This window comes from Tachysurus vachellii, chromosome 23 (genome assembly GCF_030014155.1).
Source record: "Tachysurus vachellii isolate PV-2020 chromosome 23, HZAU_Pvac_v1, whole genome shotgun sequence".
Classification (NCBI taxonomy): domain Eukaryota; kingdom Metazoa; phylum Chordata; class Actinopteri; order Siluriformes; family Bagridae; genus Tachysurus; species Tachysurus vachellii.
Genome location: NC_083482.1, coordinates 9,709,577 through 9,730,404, shown reverse-complemented (window position 1 = coordinate 9,730,404; position 20,828 = coordinate 9,709,577). Strand labels below are relative to the sequence as shown.

At 37.0% G+C, this 20,828-nt stretch overlaps 1 protein-coding gene across 1 annotated transcript in view; it reads right to left on the bottom strand.

The window, feature by feature from the left end:
• si:ch211-186j3.6 (neural-cadherin) overlaps positions 1 to 20,828 on the bottom strand; it is a 240,406-nt gene that overhangs the window by 47,811 nt on the left and 171,767 nt on the right. Inside the window, exon 23 of the mRNA XM_060858990.1 lies at positions 14,931 to 15,145. Coding sequence (XP_060714973.1) covers positions 14,931 to 15,145 — 215 coding nt within the window. The remainder of the gene's footprint in view (positions 1 to 14,930; positions 15,146 to 20,828) is intronic.

Here is a 20,828-nt window from a genome sequence, read left to right as displayed (position 1 = left end):
GTGTCACATTTGTCGACACCCCAGTCTCACACAACTCACCTGGGCTACAAACACGACAACATCTGACTCACCTTCTCGCAACTTCTTCGTTCCCAGTCACAATCATAATTGTTTTAACCCATTACTATTTTCTGTTTAGTACTGTTCACCAGACACCAAAGAACTGAATGTGTGCCCGGTTTGGGTGCTCATGTTCAGACCCTACATAGTGGTAGTGGTAGTTGGTAGATGGTTCATATGAAAGGAGGTACTTAGGTTTTTTTTTTTTTTTTTTTTTAAATTTGTAATTTTTATGAATTTCTGTTTTTACCTAGCCTACTATGGCAATATGTTCGTAGAAAAAAAGTGTAGAAAAAAAGATAATAGAAGAAAGAGGTTAATATTTTTCCACACAAATGTTTACATTTTCAAAGTAAATTATGTTACCAGACCCGTTTGTGCTCTCTGAGATCTCCAAAGTGCTTGTTCATAAACATCTAAACATTAAAAGCATTACCTTATAGCACTAGAATTCTAAGTAAGATTATCCCAACAGAGAGAAAAAACATCTCACACTGAAAGCCAACATTGTCCTGACTAATTTCATATCTGATTTGCGCTGATGAAATTATTTGTAATTTGTGATAAAAATAAATACTGATTTAAAACTTCTGACAAGTCAATTTCCATTCCGCTGGCTGAAAGGAGCACCAGTGTACAGATAAAAAAGGGGAAAACTTGCATTTCAGCTTTTACTTTGCAAAATAATTGTTTAATTAATTTGTTTGCATCTGTGATATTACTGAGCCTATTTGGTATAGACTTGTTTTGTACTTTTCTGACAATTATTTTTGCCTAACAATTATTTTCTGTTAATCTGTTTAGCCAATCAACTGACTGTTGCCTGTTCTGACCCATTTCTTTGCCTGACATTTTTGTTGGATGTTCCACTTGAGCTATACCTTTTATATTGGCCTGTTCTTAATAAACTGAGCTGCACATGCATCCACATTCCAGAGACTGTTTCTATGATAATCTGCAGTATATTTCACATGTAGTCTATATTTTTTCAAAAATCTATCGTTTATATTCTTTAGATTTTATTCGTATTTTTTTCTATGTCTGTGCAACCTAATTCTGCTTTTATGTCATGGGACAGTCAAAAAAGCTGTATATAAATGTGCGTGTGAACAATACAATTTGAATTTATCATGCATCACATCTGAGATGCTAATTTTAAAGACAAAAAAAAAAAATAACGTTTCAGATTCTTTTAAATATATTTACACACAGTTTTCATATAGATGTATCAATTGATTTAAATTGCCCCATGTCCCAAACCCCCCTACACACATACACATACAGACACTCACTCATTCCCTCCAAATTCTCGGTCTCATATTGATGATATGATCTAATGACATATGCCTGATTGCTTGTTTATTTCAAGTAGTACGTCACTACTTGTGCCTGTCAAATCACCACCTGATAAACTCCAGAGATCTTCTCCTGCAACTTCACATTCTCACTCTCATTTTCTACCGCTTATCCGAACTACCTCGGGTCATGGGGAGCCTGTGCCTATCTCAGGTGTCATTGAGCATCAAGGCAGGATACACCCTGGACGGAGTGCCAACCCATCGCAGGGCACACACACACTCTCATTCACTCACACACTCACACACTGCGGACAATTTTCCAGAGATGCCAATCAACCTACCATGCATGTCTTTGGACTGGGGGAGGAAACCGGAGTACCCGGAGGAAACCCCCGAGGCACGGGGAGAACATGCAAACTCCACACACACAAGGCGGAGGTGGGAATCGAACCCCCAACCCTGGAGGTGTGAGGCGAATGTGCTAGCCACTAAGCCACCGTGACCCCAACTTCACATTCTTTTATGATTAATGAGAAAGCAAGAAAAACAAACACTTGACCAGGTTGTGGCTAGCCTTGGGTTTTAGGTTTTGTTTGCAGGCATGCCGTGCTATTTAAAAGAGAAGCATTTGAACAGACAGACGGAGCATTTGAGCATCGAACAAGCTGAAATTCCTGTGAGGAAAGACTGTCAGAGTGGTTTGCTAGCTCGTCGTATAAAGTTTACTCTGAGCTTTGTGAATGAAATATGAGAAGTGGGAACGGGCCTCGGGTTATCTTTTGAGGTTAAGTGATCTTTGATGTTTTGTCTCAGTTCATTTTATTTAGTTTATTTCTTAGTTTTAGATCCTTTAAAAGTTGGAGTGAGTGAATGAGTGAGTGAGTGAGTGCACTGGATCAGTGATGCTGAAATCCCTGTTGGGAAGCCTGGTTTGTCTGGTCTGTTTCAAAGCAAGCCCCTGAAAACTCTCTCTCTCTCTCTCTCTCTCTCTCTCTCTCTCTCTCTCTCTCTCTCTCTCTCACACACACACACACACACACACACACACACACACACAGACACACACATTCCTTCTCGACTACCTCACTGCCACTATCTGCGCTACCTGACCTCTGATTGACTGTTAATCCTGATGTGACATTTGCGCCACTGAAAATCTTAGCATTAAAATTGAGACTCTGAAATAAAAAAAATTGAAAAAAAAGGAGAGTAAGACATGGCAAGATAAAGAGTGATGGCAAAGAAAAAGATGGAGAGAGTCTGTCAGCCCATATACAGATATCTGAGAGGGAAACACAGGCAAGTCTCTGAGCCTGGATATTTATCTTAAAGTGGTCTAGAATAGTGATTACAAGTGTAAATCCTGCTAATCATTATGAACTCACAGTAAATTATAGAATATGATATGAATATGATTGACATCTGATAGAAAAAACTGACAGAAAGTCTAAGGTAGCTCACGATAGCCAGCTAACTAGCATTAGTGGTTAAATCTGCCATATACTCTAGTTATGACCTAAAAGATTCAGTTGTATTTTTGTTAGCATTGCTATTTGTTAGCTAGCACTATAACCAAGAATTCATGAATAAATTTGATGAATAGTTGATTTCTCAGAATTCCTGTCAGGTTTAGCTTACTTTAACTTAGCCAGCTACCTAGCATTAGCATTGAAAATTAGAAATAGATACAGTACAAATACATGAAAGCCAGTCCCATGTCTATGTCCAATTAAGTAATTAAATAATTCTTAAGCATCCTGTTTCACACACACACACACACACACACACACACACACACACACACACACACACACACACACACACACATATATATATATCAATATTTATATATATTGATATATGGAATAAAACAACAAAAATCAAATCACTGTTACAGCCACAAAATGGATTGTTTTCTTGTAAGTGTTAATTCCTTTTATACCAAGGCACTTTGCCAGCAATAACATTTCTTTATTAAGTAAACAATGATACATGATTTTTTTCTCTAAGTGATATAAAACTCTGACAATGGAGACACCTTGAATAAAATCTACATAAAAGTCTCCTTACAGACTTCACCAGATCACTAATTATAATTTTATTGCTGTTACTATAGGAACAATAATATATTCAAGCTGTATAATATAAACTTTTCATTTGCAATGTTCATAACAATTCAGTCTGAAGCGATATTATGAAATTATATTTATAAAGCAATTTTTTGCTTCTCTGTTTATTTTTTCCATTGAGGCCAAAAATGGAATTTGTGCCTGTTTAGTTGTGCCCCTGTTCATCATGTCCCACTCCACAGAGGAGGTTATTGGCTTACATAAAACCCTCAATAAACACTCAGTTAGGAATTTGCAGTTCATACGTATGTCTGTTTTTACCTAGCTGTTTTTTTTTACCTGCACAAATGTTTATATCTTCAAAAGAAATGTTGACATTTTGTCTTGTCTTATGACTTGTTCAAAAGCATCTAAGATTTGAAGTCATTTTTTTTCAACCACTAAAATTCTGTATAAGGTTATCCCTACAGAGGTTTATACTGACTGAAAATGTGTGATACAGTAAGTCCATTAGAATGCCATCGTACTCGTCAAAATGGGTTAAAGCCTCTAAATAATAACAAAAAAGGTACTGATTGTCCAATATTGGGGCTCATTAAAGAATTCAAAACTCTGGATGCATTAAATGAGCTATAAGATGAGAAAGAAAAAAAATAGAGAAAGTCATGTGACTATAGGAGGTAGAAGGATTTAGGTCTGTGTCCTTCTTCTGTGTATCGTGCTTGCTGTTTTACAATGCCACAGATGTGTAAATAGCCTCCCCATGGTTCTCCTCGTGAACTCTGTGTGCCAGAAAGCCTGTACTCTAACTACTACATGCATTTGCACTTAGACATGGTGCTGGACGGCCATGCTGAAGCATCTCCCCTCTCCTCGTCCCTAATTCATTCCAACCTTCTCTCATCATCAGTGCACATTAATCCCAGTGTCAGCACAAGACCGAGACAGAGCGTCGGGGGAGAACTTAAACACCCCCAGAGTACTTCCTCTCTTAAACATGAAAAATGATTTCCTTTTCTCAGTCGCAAAGAAACTCTTGAGCATATGGACTGAGCAAATAGCATTACAAATCACTTAGTATATACAAATCAGTACTATAAGAGGAGAAAATGGTGTATGTGTGCATTTAGATAGTTTTTCATCATCCTGGCTTACCGAGCTGCCCATGAGGAAATGAGTAAGTTTGAAAGCGATATTTGAAACCCTGCACATCAGGCAAAAAAATTTAGCAGTTCAGATGTAAAGCAGATTTTCGACCATAATATGCATGTCACATTACGGGTGCAACAGTATATCCTTTAACCTCTTTACCTCGTTCATTACCACACATTCCCTCTAAATACTGTATGTGTGTGTGTGTGTGTGTGCGTTTGTGTGTGTATATGTGCAGGCACATGCATGGCTGGGTCTCTGCATACTCATTTATACCCTGCCTGCATCCTGAGTGTGTGTTTGTGTGTGTGTGTGTGTGTGTGTGAGTGTGTTTGTGTGTGTCTTTCTCCCTCTCTCTCTGGCAAGCCCATCGGCTGTAATGAATATATTGTGTGCACAAAGACAGTGTGTAATTTTGAAAAATTGCTTTGATTAACAAAAAAAAAAAAAAGAAGGAATATAAAACCATTATTCATAAGTATAGTCTTGAGTCATGGTTTGATTTATGCTTGCGTTATGTTTGGTATCACAAATGTGAAAAAACCTCTCATCCAATCAAGGTGCAGATAAATTATATATAATATAATTATATATATAATATATATATATATATATATATATATATATATATATATATATAGATATATATATAGAGAGAGAGAGAGAGAGAGAGAGAGAGAGAGAGAGAGAGAGAAAGAGATAGATAGATAGATAGATAGATAGATAGATAGATAGATAGATAGATAGATAGATAGTGGTGAATAATGAGGTAGAAAATGAAAGAGATTATTTATTACTGTATTACTATAAATAGAAAGCTATAAATAAAAGTCAAAGGAACACAATGAAATTATAATTTGACATTGGACTCAATGTGGCACTCATCAGTATTAGTTTCACATCTTTTCCTAGATTAAGAAGTGAACCAATTGAACTATCGTGTCACAAAGGGACGATAAATGTCATTTAATTTCCTTGTGGAGCATTGGTGCCTGAGGCGCGCTTTGACACAAAGGTAAACCTGAGACACCTCTCAGCCTTGGCAAAGCCTTAGGAAATTTACCATTCGCCATCCTTAATCAACCAAATTTAATTTGTCAGACTAATTTGTCCATTGATTAGACACTGGCCCTGGTTCTGCTCTGAATCTTTGTGCAACCTTGAAAAGAGCCTCTAACCAACACCGAGACCCTCACAAATATTCCTGCCCTTTTCAACTGAGGAGATTAATCGAGAGAAAAGCCAGCGGTCAGGGAGGAAATGTGAGCACTGCCTGGCATGGGAGATTGTGTTGACAGAAAGAAAAAGTAAAAAAATAAAAAGGCTGGACTCTGAAAGATGAATGTGATCTGCAACAAAAGCCATGTGCACATCACTACATATGTGATGAAAAGTACACTGCATGCAATCTTTGTAATTGATGAGACCACATGATGTCGTCCAATCAGCGAGAGCCAGTGAACCATGATGCTTCTTCAGAGATGGATGCATGGCTGATTAGGAGTGGACTTTGTACAATGGGAACATTATGAAAATGAGAAATAGATCTCGCAGCATAGGGTAAAGCTGCAAGTATGGATTTAGTTAGGCGTACTTGAGCTGGTGTCACTGCTGGGGTGGATAGTTAAGCGTTCTAGGAATCTACAATGGTTCTACTTGAAGTCTACACTCAAAAGTAATGTCTAATATACTGTAGTTAAAAAAAAGCTTCAAAGTTCATGTACTAGACAGGCAGGGTACAGGTTTTCACAAGCTTTCTCTGAGACCTAAAACCAACCAGTGTAAGTGCAGCGTAGCATTTTTCAAGGAAAGTGCTATTTACCCTCTTCCATATACACAGATGCCCACCATTATTTAGTGTCACTGTGACAACAGAGCCATCCTCCTCACCCAGACACTCTTCACTCCAAGGCATAGATGGCTGTGGCATCAATAGGATTCAAACTCACTTGACAATAAAGCACTTGCTCCACGTATGAGATTTAGTGTTATTTCTGAACTGTACATTTCTATACACTAGCCACATTCTGTCAACTGACATTTTAAAAGAGTAAATAAGCAAATAATATTTCCATATTTGTAACTATTTGAGGTCGCTTATAATGCCTCAAGTCTCAAAAATGCCATTCAAAGTAACATGACCAACTTCTGGGGAAAGTTCTTTCTCGAAAACATCTGTATAATTGTTTGCTGTAAACACTTCTAAGAGAAATGTATTAAATATATAAGATAAAAAAATAATCTTATGTTTATTTGGTTGTTAAACTCACACAGGACAATTTTTTTGCATATGTTAAAATAACATGGCCATTTCCATCATATAAAAAAAGAAAGAAATACCAGACATTAAAAAAAACAGACATTAGCTGAGGAGGTGAGAGAGATGTGGGACATTTGGAGAGCACATTGCTTGATTTTATCTTTACTTATTTTTTTTTCCTTTTAATTTATTTTCTTTTTCTTTTTTGCATTTTTTTTTGTAGTCAGTTATCAAGCCCTAAAAACCTTTTTATTGTGTGGTTGAAAACTTTTTTTAACATTAAAATGACATATAAATCTGATTTTATTTGTTACTGGGTCCAGTAGGTTGATAAAGTATTTTTAAGTGGAAAAAAGGTCATTTTGGGTAGACTGTGCTGAGAAAAACATATATACCGTTGACTAGCAAGGTAAACATTTTTTAAAATAATAAAAAAAAAAAACAATAAAAAAATAAACAAATGTAGATAGCCCTGAAGACCCAAGGATAAAATATGTTATATTACACTTTTTTTTATGAAAGGAAGAAAACAAATCTGTAGTTGTTTACAGATGACCTTTCTCTAAAAAAAAACAAACATAAAAAAAAAATGAAGTTTGTGTACCGCAGCCTCATGAACATGAAATTTTTATAAGACATAAAATTCTGTAAGCTTGCACTAATTACATATGATGAGTAAGTTATATAATGGTTAATGTATACATTTGTTTATAATCTAATGTATACTTGTTATGTATTATGTAATCTCTCTCTCTCTCTCTCTCTCTCTCTCTCTCTCTCTCTCTCTCTCTCTCTTTCTCTCTCTCTCTCTCTATCTCTCTTTCTCTCTCTCCACCTGCCTGATACATACTCTCCATCATTTATAATCACTTGAGACTGCTTGCTGCTGCTGAGGATGCTACCAAATGGACAGCCTGGCAGTACACGGGACTGCAAAAGACAGAACCAATTAGGAACCATGGCAATGAATTTGGACTGTTATGCCACAAAGCAGCTGTGCACTTAAGTTTCCATCATTGAACAGTTGATAACATCAACAAGACAAACTTCATAATAAATGACAGTAAATTTCCTGGTTATGCCATTGCACTTTTTGACCATACAGTACATTGTTACAGAAAGGAATTATTTATATTCACGTTATCTGGTGACACCAAGATGAGGATGGCTTACATTTTGTATCTGGTTCATCTCAAGGTTTATTTCATATCATTTCAGGAAGTTTTTTCTTTCCATCAGCTCTGGCATGGTCATTAGTGACACCTTTATAAATGTAAAATTTATATTCTGAGTTTATAGAATTTTGTAAATCTGGTTTGTGACTATGTCCAATGTTAAAATGCTATAAAAATAAAATTGAATTGAATGGAATAATTCAGATGTTATGATTGTTACTATAAGTTCTAGAATTTTTCTTAAAAAACAATCAACGAACTGCTATGATTTTAGGATTGTTTTATGTAATATTTGCTCCATCACTGCTGTAATTTGGTGTAGAAAAAAAAACAATTGGGCCTTAGGTCAGTTTGAGGACGTGACATTCTGATATCAAACAGATATAGGAATCAAACAGAGAGGGTGCGAGAGAGCATCTGTGTGTGGGTGTGTGTTAGGAAGAGAGGAAGAAAGAAGAAGGAAGAAAGATGAAGGAAAAAAAATCCTGAGTGAGCAGCTCCGGCGGAAGTGTTGTCGCAGCCGCGTCGGTATGTTTAATAGGAAGAAGAGAGGCGTGAAGCTGGCAGGCACGAGGCCAATGATAAGGTTTAATAGGTTGCACTGAAAAACAGGCGAAAATAATAAGATCTGATGGAATAAAACTCTGGAGGAGTAGAGAGAGCGAGCGAGAGTGATGCACCGAAACACACTGTAGCAACACTCGTTTAGTTGTCTGTTCTCTTTCACGTTGCCATTCATCATTCATCATCCACTTCCTGCCCTCCTCTTCTCGTCTTCTTCCTAAAACACTGCCTCTTCTTCTCTCGCTGCAGAGTCTTTTTACGCTTTGCCTCTATCGCCGTCTCTCAGGCGTCTAGCCCAGAGTTTCCACATCCTCCGCATCCTCACATCCTCCACTCTCATTCTCTTCTCCAGCTATTCTCTTCATTCTCTCCATGCGCCTGTTATCTAGAGCTGCGTTTCAAAACGCCTACATCTGACCTAATACTTAAAAGCACTATAATAATCTAAAAAATTATTACATAGGGTACAATTTTAAGTAGAGCCTCTAACCAGTAAAGTGCTCTAGATAACCTTAGGTTAGTTAGTTACTTACTAACAGTATTTGTAGAGCTAGATTTATTTTTAAGTAGTTATTATGAAACAAGAATGCTAATTTTGGAATAAAAATGTAAAAAAAAAAAAAAAAAAAATTATATGATAGCTAGCTTTTTTCCCCTCTGCATTTCTTCCTGCATTGCTAAACCATCCATACATGCTGATTATTCTCTAGAACAGCGTTAGTTTACATAAAAATATTAAGTTTCTCAACAAAACAGGATTTCATTGCTTACACTAAACTAAATTTATACAAGTTTCTAAATTACTTCTAGATTGAGTTATGTAGACGTTTTGAAAGCTCTCGAGGATGTTGGCACTGATATGAACTATTTCTAGAGTAATAAATTTGAGAAATTAAGAAATGTTTGGTAGAATAGTGCAAAAACACCCGAGTTGTGGGTTTGACTCTCAGCTCAGGTGTGAACTGAATGATTGATTTTATTCATGGCTTTGAAAATATATAATTAAATCATGTTGCATGTACGAAAACTAATTATGTTAATGTTACTCAGTTCAATCCTGTACAACTGATGTATGCATTCGAATTACGTAAATTCAACAAGCCTTTTTCCTTCATTATCTTCCTACAGCCTGTCACTGTAATGCGTCTGTGTCTCGCATACTGAAGATTTGAACCTGTAGCTTAAGTTTTATAGAAATTCAGTCTGTTTTTTTTTAATTAACTGAATTATTGATATTAATTGTGTTTCTTATTATTCATCATTGCTCCTTGAGGGAAGTGGATAAATTATAACACAGTGTATTATTAAGGACTTTTGCTTTTTAAGAAAACTCAAACAGGACCGTAGCATCTGGGCATAGAGTTAATTGCCGGAAAAAATGAAAATTAGAATGTTAAATTAAAGAAATGGACAAGTTGAAAACTGCAAACAAAAACTGAATCTTTAAGACCCATTTTTTGTTTGGCGATCACTTTTCTTATTGCTTTCAACCTTTCTCTATCTCTCCTTCTGTACCCCAAACTCTTTCTCTCTCAGTGTTAGACTCCTGTGTGCCTCTGCTAGCTTCATCTCTCATCTCTCTCCTGCTGTCTGTCTGTCTTCTTTACAGTGCTTAGCCACACAGTTCACCCTGCTCAGGTAAGAAAAAGCTGTGATGTGGTGTGAATGAGCTGGATTCAATTTAGATATGCTACTTGAAAATAAAAAAATAAAATAAAATAAAAAAAACTCGTACAGCATTGGACACAGACACACAAAATATGGTGCAAGCTGTGCAAAACTTTCCTTTCAATCGATATCGCATTGCCCCGTCTCAAATCATTCTCTTTCGCTCCCTGTTGCTCTGTCTTTCCACCCCCTCATCCTTCTTGCTCTATCCTTTAATCTCTCATCCCACACTGTGTGTCCCTGATCTACTGTGTGCATGCTTCTTTATTTTTTCTAATTATATCACTGTATGTCAAGTTCTTTTTAAGTTTAAGTGGAATGTAAGTCAAACTATTTAATTCAGAAAAACGATATAGAAGAATCCGATGCAACAACAGGTTAGCAATTCAAGTTCCCATTAGCACTGGATCTCAAGTGTGTCATGCATTAAATGAAGCATTTTTTTTTTCCTCATGCATTTTTAAGTACAGCAATCAGGGGGAGGATATGATGATGAGTCAGAGCTGCAGCAGACAATCGCTATTCAAGACACAGAGAGTGGGGGAAGTGAAGAGAAGGCTGTCAGAAATGTGGCTGCTGCATAAAAAAGCTGTCATTTAAATTGCTTAAGCGTTATATAAAGAGCTGTGAGTATCTGATATGATCTTGATCTTTAATCCTTACATTCTGTGCACCACACAAGCATGCACAGACACACACACACACTTTATCTGTACATTCCCTTAAGTATTCAATCTAAAAATGTTTGGCTGTAACATTTCATCGATCCTGTGCTCAGGTTACTGTTTGTACATACTGAGATTCGCATGTTCCTCTGTCTCTGTGGGTTTCTTCCTGAGTTCTCTGGTTTCCTCCTGCCTCCCAAAAATATGCTGCTAGGTAGACTGACTGCTCTAGATGACCCATAGATATGAATCTGTGTATATAAACTCCTCAGCTGTATTCCTGGTATCATCCAGGGTGTATATTGGTATGGACCAACTGAAACCTAATCAGGATAAAGCTGTTATTTAACAGGATGAATGAACACACCGCTAGAAAAGTTTGATATAATAGAATACAATTTGTTTCCAGTGTATTGCTTAGACAGTGGTCATAGATGGTACAGCACAACATTGCACCATAACGTGGCACAACACATGGCACAGCACAGCATGGCAAAATTTCAGGATGCAACGTTCCAAAATAAGTAAATACAGTTTTAGTTGAAAAGCTCTGTATAAGGTTCATATGGACATTTATCCAAAGCCAAAAAGTCACGTATCATACCTTGCTCTGCACCACGTTTCCTTCTAGTTCTAGCCACATGCATGGATCAACTTGATCCACCATCTTTTAAAACACAACCAAGACATGCTTCATGATGATTCGTTGTGCTGCTGCCCAGGTCATGGACTAAACCTTCCCTGGTGGTCCACCATACAGCTGAGTCACAGGTCATAAAATGAAGACAATAGACCTTTCTCTTCCCTGGACACTCAAACAAGCAGTAAATCTGTGCTTATATATCCAATCTACATATCCAATTATCCAGTCAGCCAATCATGTTAAAGCAGTGCAATGCATCAGGCAGATACACGTCAAGAGCTTCAGTTCAAACATGGTGAAACAAAAGAATGGGGGAAAATGTGATTGCAATGACTCTGAATGCAGAAAATTAGTGCTGTCAGATAGGATAGTATGAGTATTTCAGAAACTGCTGATATCTTGGGATTTTTCCGCACAGTAAGCACCAGTCAGTTGAGGATTGGAAAAAGGGTTTTCATAGATATGTTTTTTCCAATTTTCAGCTGCATGGTTTTTATTTAGCCCACTGTTGTCTGAAGCTGTCATAGACCAAGGGACATTATGTTGTGCATTCAGAGATTTTTTTTTCTGCTCACCATGGTTGTAAAGAGTGTTTATTTGAGCCATTGTACATTTTCTGTCATTTTGAACAAGTCTCCTTTGACCATTCTTATCTCTCATGGCTTTCTGTCTATAGCACAAAGTTGGGCATTTCAAGCCTATTGGTTGACATAGTGATTAGTTCAATTCTTGACCCTTGTCTCTTAACCCTTAACTACTCAGATGTAATAAATCATGTTATAAAATTCTGCCAATGTACGATCATGTACAATTTTTTGCACCATTCTGCATAGAGTTTGGTGTGAAAATCCCAGACTAGCAATTTCCAAAACAGCCAAACCAGCCTGTCTCACACCACAAACCAGGGCCACATTCAAAGTCACTGATATCCCATATTTCTCTTTTTCTGATGTCTGATATGAACATCAACTAAAGCTCTTGGCATGATGATTTGATGCACTGGACTGCTGCCACTTAAGTAGCTGACTGGATGAATAAAATGGACAGTGCATGTATATGCATTTAAACACTGTAAGTTCACTGTAAACTTCCTACAGCTATAAATATGAACTTTTAGAATCACAAAGTAAAAACATCAATAAAGAACAATTTAAAGACCTGAAATATCAAATCCTCTTAGAGCCAAATGTCTGTAGAACATTCACAAGGCTAATATTCATATCCACACCAAGCAAACTGAGAACAGAGCTATTCTTTAGAGAAGTATTCAGAGCACGCAAACAGACATGGGTGAGTTCATTAGTGTACACCCTATTGTAATTATTCTCTGAAAAGAATGACAAATAAGGCTTTAATGCATAATGAGTGTCGAGTGTCTTCGTTAACCTGTGACAAACTAAGACGCAGGCTCTGCCTAATATGACAGAAGAGGTTATATGTCGTGGACTGGCTTGCACTTGCTAGACTTTTTCTTTTTTCTTGTGATTCTGGACTGCTGTTTGCTAAAGAAATCTCCACCGGGAGTTGCAGTCCTCAAACTTTTATATTAAAAACATTAAATCATCACTGAAGAGGGATGGGAGAGAGGGTCAGACTCTCGCTCTCTGAGTCAAACAGTCTTTGTCTCTCTCATTCTCTCTCTCTCTCTCTAGCTCTCTCTTTTACACACACACACACACACACACACACACACACACACACACACACACACATACAAACACACACATCCATTTAAGTTCAATTGAACAATTCTTCATTAGCATAAAAGTCACATTTCCACCAAATGAATTAACATAAATATAAATGCGAAAACAAATGGAGACAAAATAGAAGTATAAATAGAACAATAAGAAAATGTGATGTTATGTAATAAGAAAATTACATAAATCATCCACAGAGTTGAGCAGGACTTTTTTTTTTAAATAACACATTGCATTACGGTTATCCCTAGCGACAAGATCCCACAAATCGTTCACCTTTTATGTCGCGTGTAATTTTTTCTCACAAAACACAAAACACTCTTTATTTACATTTTTTTTCCTGTATGCAAGCTAGAAACTAGAGACAGGAACTGTTTTTTAAAACAGTGCACATCTCATTGATTTATTATTCAAGCAATCTGTTAGGATGTGCAGCTCAGTCTCGACTGATCTCTGGGTAATGTTTAATTTTCAGTGTACCTTTAATTTGGAGAAAAAAAAGTCGATTTACGAAAGAAACCACAAAAGAACATAAAAATTTTTAACTTAAAATCAATTACCCATCCATAAATTAGTAAAAACCTGAGACATTCGGATTCAAGTCAATCATTCATTTATTCATTCATTCATTTTCTACCACTTATCCGCACTACCTCGGGTCACGGGGAGCCTGTGCCTATCTCAGGCGTCATTGGGCATCAAGGCAGGATACACCCTGGACGGAGTGCCAACCCATGTTGGCACACACCCAGGCACACACACTCTCATTCAATCACGCAATCACACATTACGGACAATTTTCCAGAGACTCCAATCAACCTACCATGCATGTCTTTGGACCAGGGGAGGAAACCGGAGTACCCGGAGGAAACCCCCGAGGCACGGGGAGAACATGCAAACTCCACACACACAAGGCGGAGGCGGGAATCGAACCCCCAACCCTGGAGGTGTGAGGCAAACGTGCTAACCACTAAGCCAACGTGCCCCCCTCAAGTCAATCAATGTACAATAAAATAATATGAGACTTGAGGTTCAATTTATTGTCTCAATTGATCTTCACAAGAGCTAAACCTCAAAAGCTGATAAGGCAAATCTCAGGACCGTTACATGCTCAGGAACAATGTACTGTACCTTGGCAAACAGCAAGTAGGCACTACAGTGAACCTTTCTGCTTCTTATAATACATCCATGATAATGCATAAGCAGGCTAACAATGATTAAAATGATTAAATCAATTGTGCGCTACAGTAAAAGATTCCTAACTGCCAAATAGACGATCTCATACCGTCTTTAGGAGATGAAAAAACTTCAGTGTCAGCAGCCAATGAGGATGAGCAACAATGTCACTTATGAGCTTTGTTTTCTCTTGCTTTAATGTATAAATAGTGAGTATTTTTTTTAACTGACACCTTTTTATTTTACAGAAACAAATGATTTAAAATGAACAATGAAATTTTTGCCACTAGAGACCAGCTATATTCCAGAAATGTCTGCAGAAATAATCCCATGAGTTCCCATGAGTGTGTGCGGAACGTGGGCAAGAGGACCTCTAGCTAGGTGACCTTGGTGAAACTGTGCTGGCTCTGAATTTTTAACAAATTATTTTTCCCCCATCATTCCTTCTTTCATATATTCTCTATCTCATTGCAGTAGAGAAAAAAAAATGTATACGTTACCAATAGCCATGAAATCCTCAGGTTCCCAGGGTTGCAAAGGCGCGAGTGGCCCGCTGTAGAGCAGCAGACCGTCTGCCACCTCTGTGATGAACTCCAAAGAGAGGTGGCTCTCGAAGCATGGCCTTATGGGAGGAAACCAAGCATAGCCGTTGCCATGGAAACTATGTTTGGTCTGCTGACATTCAGGTCCATCAAACTGTGCTGGGCACTGACATCTATAAAACAAATAAAAAATAATAAAACAATACAGCAAGGTGAAAAAGTCTGACTTCACTGTTTTTATTGAATCATTTCTCTCAACTAAACTTACACTATTAATATGTACAGAGACATATTTGTCTTATTATAGTTTTTTTTTAATTATTTTCCTTTTTTTCTATAAAAAATAATTCTCCACAAGTACGACATTCAGTGGTATTACACACATCAGTTTGACATTTTCTCTTTCAAAATTTTTTCATGTCACTTTGAGAAGAGTCTAATCATAGTTTTTTTTCTTTTCTTTTCTTTTCTTTTCTTTTCTTTTCTTTTCTTTTCTTTTCTTTTCATGTAATGATGATTCTGTCTTTGCAGGTCTTTTCCTCCACATGTATCACTTATTCTTTCTCTCTTTGTCTTATGCATCAATGCCTGCCGCTTCTAGAAGAAAGCTTTAATCTCTCTCTCTCTCTCTCTCTCTCTCTCTCTCTCTCTCTCTCTCTCTTTCATGCTCTCTCTCTCTCTCTCTCTTTCTCTCTCTCTCTCTTTCTCTCTCTCTCTATCCCTCCTCCCTCCCTCCCTCCTCCCTCCCTGAACTGTACATATCTGATTGTGGGATTGAAAAGGATTGAAAGGGAAATGTTGTTGTTAAATGATGGCTTCTTAACACATCTAACTGATGCAGGAGCAAACTTTACTCAGGTGAGTCAATATGTGTGACACAGCATAATGCGACCCGCTAATCAAAGCTAGGCCTGTATTTACTAACAAAGTATGCTGAACAGGAGACACGAGACAAAAGATATGATGTGCTAGTGGGGTCCCCAGGGCCTTGCTTCATTTAAGAAGCTTCCACAAATACAGTACTATTTTCATGCAATAAAAACAAACCATTTATCGGGCTGTATAACGTCAAGGTAAAAGAGATAGCTTCAAAAACAAAGTTAACCCAAGGGACGTTTTAAAGAATCCAGTTATGAAAGTAAAGGACAAAGTAAGGGATACAATACCAGGGCAACAATACAATCTAACCAAACAGCCGTCCTGCAACAATGCCAGCTGTCCGTGAATAAAAATGCTGGATCGTTTCACAAAATGTTTATGACAGTGTAAGATGTCCAGATACACGTCCTACAGTAGACTTCTTTATTGGGGGCTTAGGATGCCTCAGATTGTTCTTGCTTTTGCACCATTTACAGAGCATTCATCACACACATGACAACGGGATATGAGTGCAGAATGGAATTCTAATGTGCACCAGCAGAGAAATTTACTGTGATAATATGCCGTTATTGCATTCCTAATATGGGGACATTGATTAATGTCAGTCTCTTGAAGAACCCAATCCAGATAGTTTTCCAGCCCAATGCAGCTAATTCTTTCCCCAGACACACATACAGGACATGAGACAGGGCTGGTCTGCTCGCAATAAGGCGACATTTCACCCTACAATCAATACAATAAAGGGTGGAATTGTCTGGAGGACAGCATCGTTTTAAGCTAAGGTTTCATAAAAAGCCACTCTGACTTTGGGTTTGCCAACTTCTTGTTTTGAATATGAGTCAGGTTACACTTGAGCCATGGTATCTAGTGTTGATTTGAATGGTTGCCTTTCTTAACCTGCTCACACATGATGAATAGCTTGAGTATTTTGCATGGAGTCTTTAAGCATAGAGCAATACATTCAAGTGACAGAAGCAATAACAGAGGAACTGGACCATCATAGAGGCTGAAAATGAGAATACTACAGAGATAGAGCAAATAGGCTAGACGGGAAAGAATGCTAGCAGTTTATGTAATTGTGGTTTCTTGAAAACCCGATAGCCGCCAGGGTTGATGAGAATCGCCTGAATACCTTCTTGTGCTTAAATATTGAGACCTCACATATTAAAAATTTACTCTAAAACACAGTGTTCAATATAAATACTAACCATTGTTCCCTGGAACCTTTTGTTTCCATTCGGTAAGATTCAGGTGTTGTCATGAATTCAGTTGTCATTAAAGATTCTTGTGCTAACTTATACTAGAATGTTATAAAAACTAACTCAAAGCCATATAATGAGTATTAATGTACCATAGTTTGCTTATTGGGGTAAAAGATAAACATAAACAGTTGTCATGAAAAAAAATTTATCCAGGTATCAGGTAGCCCTATGAGTAGCTTTATTTAAAGACCTTGAAGTAACGTTCATGTTTACGTAATTCACTTTCTTGGCTGAAATCTGTAATTGTATATGTTGTAGATGTTGAGATGCTGTAAATGAAGCAGTAAAAGGAACCGTTGAAAGCTTAGAAGTCTTGGAGAGGGAGAGACAGAGAGAGGGAGAGAGCGAGAGAGAGAATAAAGCGTAAGGTAGACCGAGTGGGACTGCTGCCAAAATGCCATTTAATCTTTGCACTTTCACCAGTATTTGATAAGCATCAACTATGCGGAAAATGGTCATGGTTTCAAAGATTAGGTTCAAAATGTCACAACACTAAACCAGCAGAGCCACCAAGGCATCAGATCATGTTCTCCCAAGCTGATAATCAAAGTCTTGGCCTCAGGGTACACAGCAGGGTCATCAGCAAAAGACCCTCCAATCTTCAAAGCAACAGATTTCTCTGAGTGAATGTGAAAGGTGTTTAGAAAGCTGGTGTTTCTTCAGCAATTCAGCGAATATCTTACACCCTAAATCAGATTATTTGGCCAGTTGACAGAATCCAAGCCTTACTTTCAATCTTGATTAGCTAAACTCATTCCTGTCACTCCTAACCAGCATGTTTTATTAATTTCTTGTTCTTGTAGCCAGTATTTTTGAAAAAAATAAGACCATTCATGTTCAAATCCTGTTATTAATCCTCCATCATTGAGTACTTACAGTCACTGGCTACTTTATTAGGAACGTTAGCAGCAGTTAATGTTAGGAAAACGATGAGAAAATGAGATCTTTGTCTATGTCATGCATAGTTTTCGGGTACCAGAGGCTGGTGTGTATATTCTATACATCATGGATCTCTGGGGATTGCCATGCACAATAGTCTTTACACAGAACAATTGAAAATATAAAAAAAATACCCAGTGCAGAGCAGTTCTACACATGGAAACAGCTTGCTGATGAGAAAGTTCTGAGAGGAATGGCCAGACTAGACTGGTTCAGGCTGACAGGAAGGCTCCAGTAACATTTTAGTATGGTGTTTCTAAATAAAGTGGCTGGTGAGTGTGCATGTGTGTGGTCTTTAAATCCCGAGGGTCATTTATCAACCACTTGGCCAGCTTTAGGTATGCTTTTCAGGTCTGTGCCACATATTTCCTCTTCATGGATCAAATGAATAAACTAAACACAGCTAGCCTGTGCTATTGCAAAGCGATAACATGGGTCTTGTCTGGTTATCTCTTTCAGAAAGGCTCACATCTGTGCTTCGGGGTACAAGAGAAGAGCAGAAGGAATCTATCTGAAGTGTGCACCACATTGGACACATTACAGCTAGTCCACTGGGATATACTACTACTGCGTCATCCTGCTAGTCGTGTATGGGCTTCTGCTTGATGTCACTCTGAAAAAATTCTGATACTGTCAATGTGGCTAATCAGCCTAGTAGCTACTATTTAATCAGCTGAGAACAGTGAGGTGGAAAATCCTCAGTGAGGTACCTTCCACCAGAGGAAACACCAGAGGTTGCCTTTAATCCCAATTTGTGCACTAGGGACAAACGTTTTGATACAGTAACATTTATGCAGCAAACATAACTTTAATAAGGTACATTTCTAAATCAAAGGTTGAATATTTTTAAATAAATAAAGGGTCATATTTTATGCATGGGCTTATGTGGGGGCTCTCTGCCCTTTTGTCACCTGGAAAAGACTACAGCAAATTAACATCTGTTATTGATTAATAAAATAAATAAATAAATAAATAAATAAATAAATAAATAAATAAATAAATAAAATACAACAAAAAAGCAGCCAAGTGCTAATAGTTTTAAAAATATGTGAAGAAGTCTAGGAATAGAACGGGAAGTCTGCCTATAAGATGTTCTGCCACATCAAGAAACATATCTGTATCTAACCCAAAGGACATAGACATGTTTTTATCTACATTTTAATCCTCCCCAAAAAACACCATATTAAGTAAGCAACATGTTCAACAATTTTACTGGTAAAAATCAATAAGTTTGTCTCTTTCAGATTTTGTCACACAGTAAACGTCAAGGTTTGAACAGTTTGTTGAAGAGCTATACGCTGTAGCAAAACAGATATAAGCCATTTTGATATGAGAAATACTAAAAGCTAGTCGTTGGCATAGATGCCAAGAGGGAAACATGTCAGTATAAAAAAGTCTGTGGTTTTTATATCTATATACATGTACTGTATGTAGGTAAGTACAAATAAAGGTAAGGGTTATTTTAAAAGTTTAAGGGTCCTTTATTAGATCTTATGTCTCTGCCCAGTACAACCACTTTACCCTTAAATATACTGTAGTATAATCATTAACATACTTTAAAAAATATTACTTTTGCATTAAAGTTAGAATTCACTTACCATCTCCTGCTTGAACCAAATTTCCCACCCACAAATCATCACAACATTCACGCTACTTTGTTTCCTAAACATATTCTACCTTATAAAATATATGAAACATTCAACAGGAAGTTGATTTTCCTGAAGATCATGTGAAGAACAAAAGCATGTCTCACGTTCTGACATCGAAGCTTGAAATGTCAAATTATAGTCTGAAAGTAAATCTTTTGTAAAAGTATATGTCCTTATAATCTAGTTGCATGCTAGTTAACCACATTTTGTCAATTTGCTAAAACTATGCTTAAAATAAAACCTGTTACTATCAACCTTGTTGCAAATTTAAGAGCAATGCATGTTCAACTGCATGTTTTTATACATTTAGTGTTAAAAATGGTACAACATTACGTTCCAATGGCTAAACAGCAGTCCGATCATAGAACCACTCTCTCCGAATGTGTGAGTGTTTTGCACATAAACAGCAACACAGAAACTGTGAGAACCAGACACAAACAAGCATGACTCTTACTGTAGTGTGTAAACCAGTACTGTTACTATACCACACTCTACACAAAATAAAAGTTATATATGTCAATATATATATATATATATATATATATATATATATATATATATATATATATATATATATATATATATATATACACATACATACATACATATATACATATACAGTATATGTACTGTATATATATATACTGTATATGACCTATACTATGTTCATGACACAAATCGCTCTAAAGCACACAACAATCAAGTGCCAATGCACAGCTTTATTTGCTCTATTTAATTAAAAACTGAAAAGAAAACGAATAAAGAAAATAAAGAACTCGTGATTATACAGTACGTTGGAAACTATTCTAAGAGTTGCCTTTCACACAGTATTCAGTTTCACCTTTAAGGACAGATAAAGGGAAAAAGATGTGAAGTTGAACAGCAGCTCCAGATTGCTGATGAATATGGATTTTTTTTTCCCCCAGTGGTGTTTCTTTTTTTTTGTTCAAATGCCTAATTAATGAGATGAGACGTGACAGTAGGACTTCTATCCTCTGCCATCTATCACAGATCATGGGACATAAACATGTCCGTATGTCTCTGTTTTTTGTTTATATTTGTGTGTATGAAGTGGTGCTGATTCGACAATCACTGGCTATGCTTAAATAGCAAGCTTTCTGTCAAGC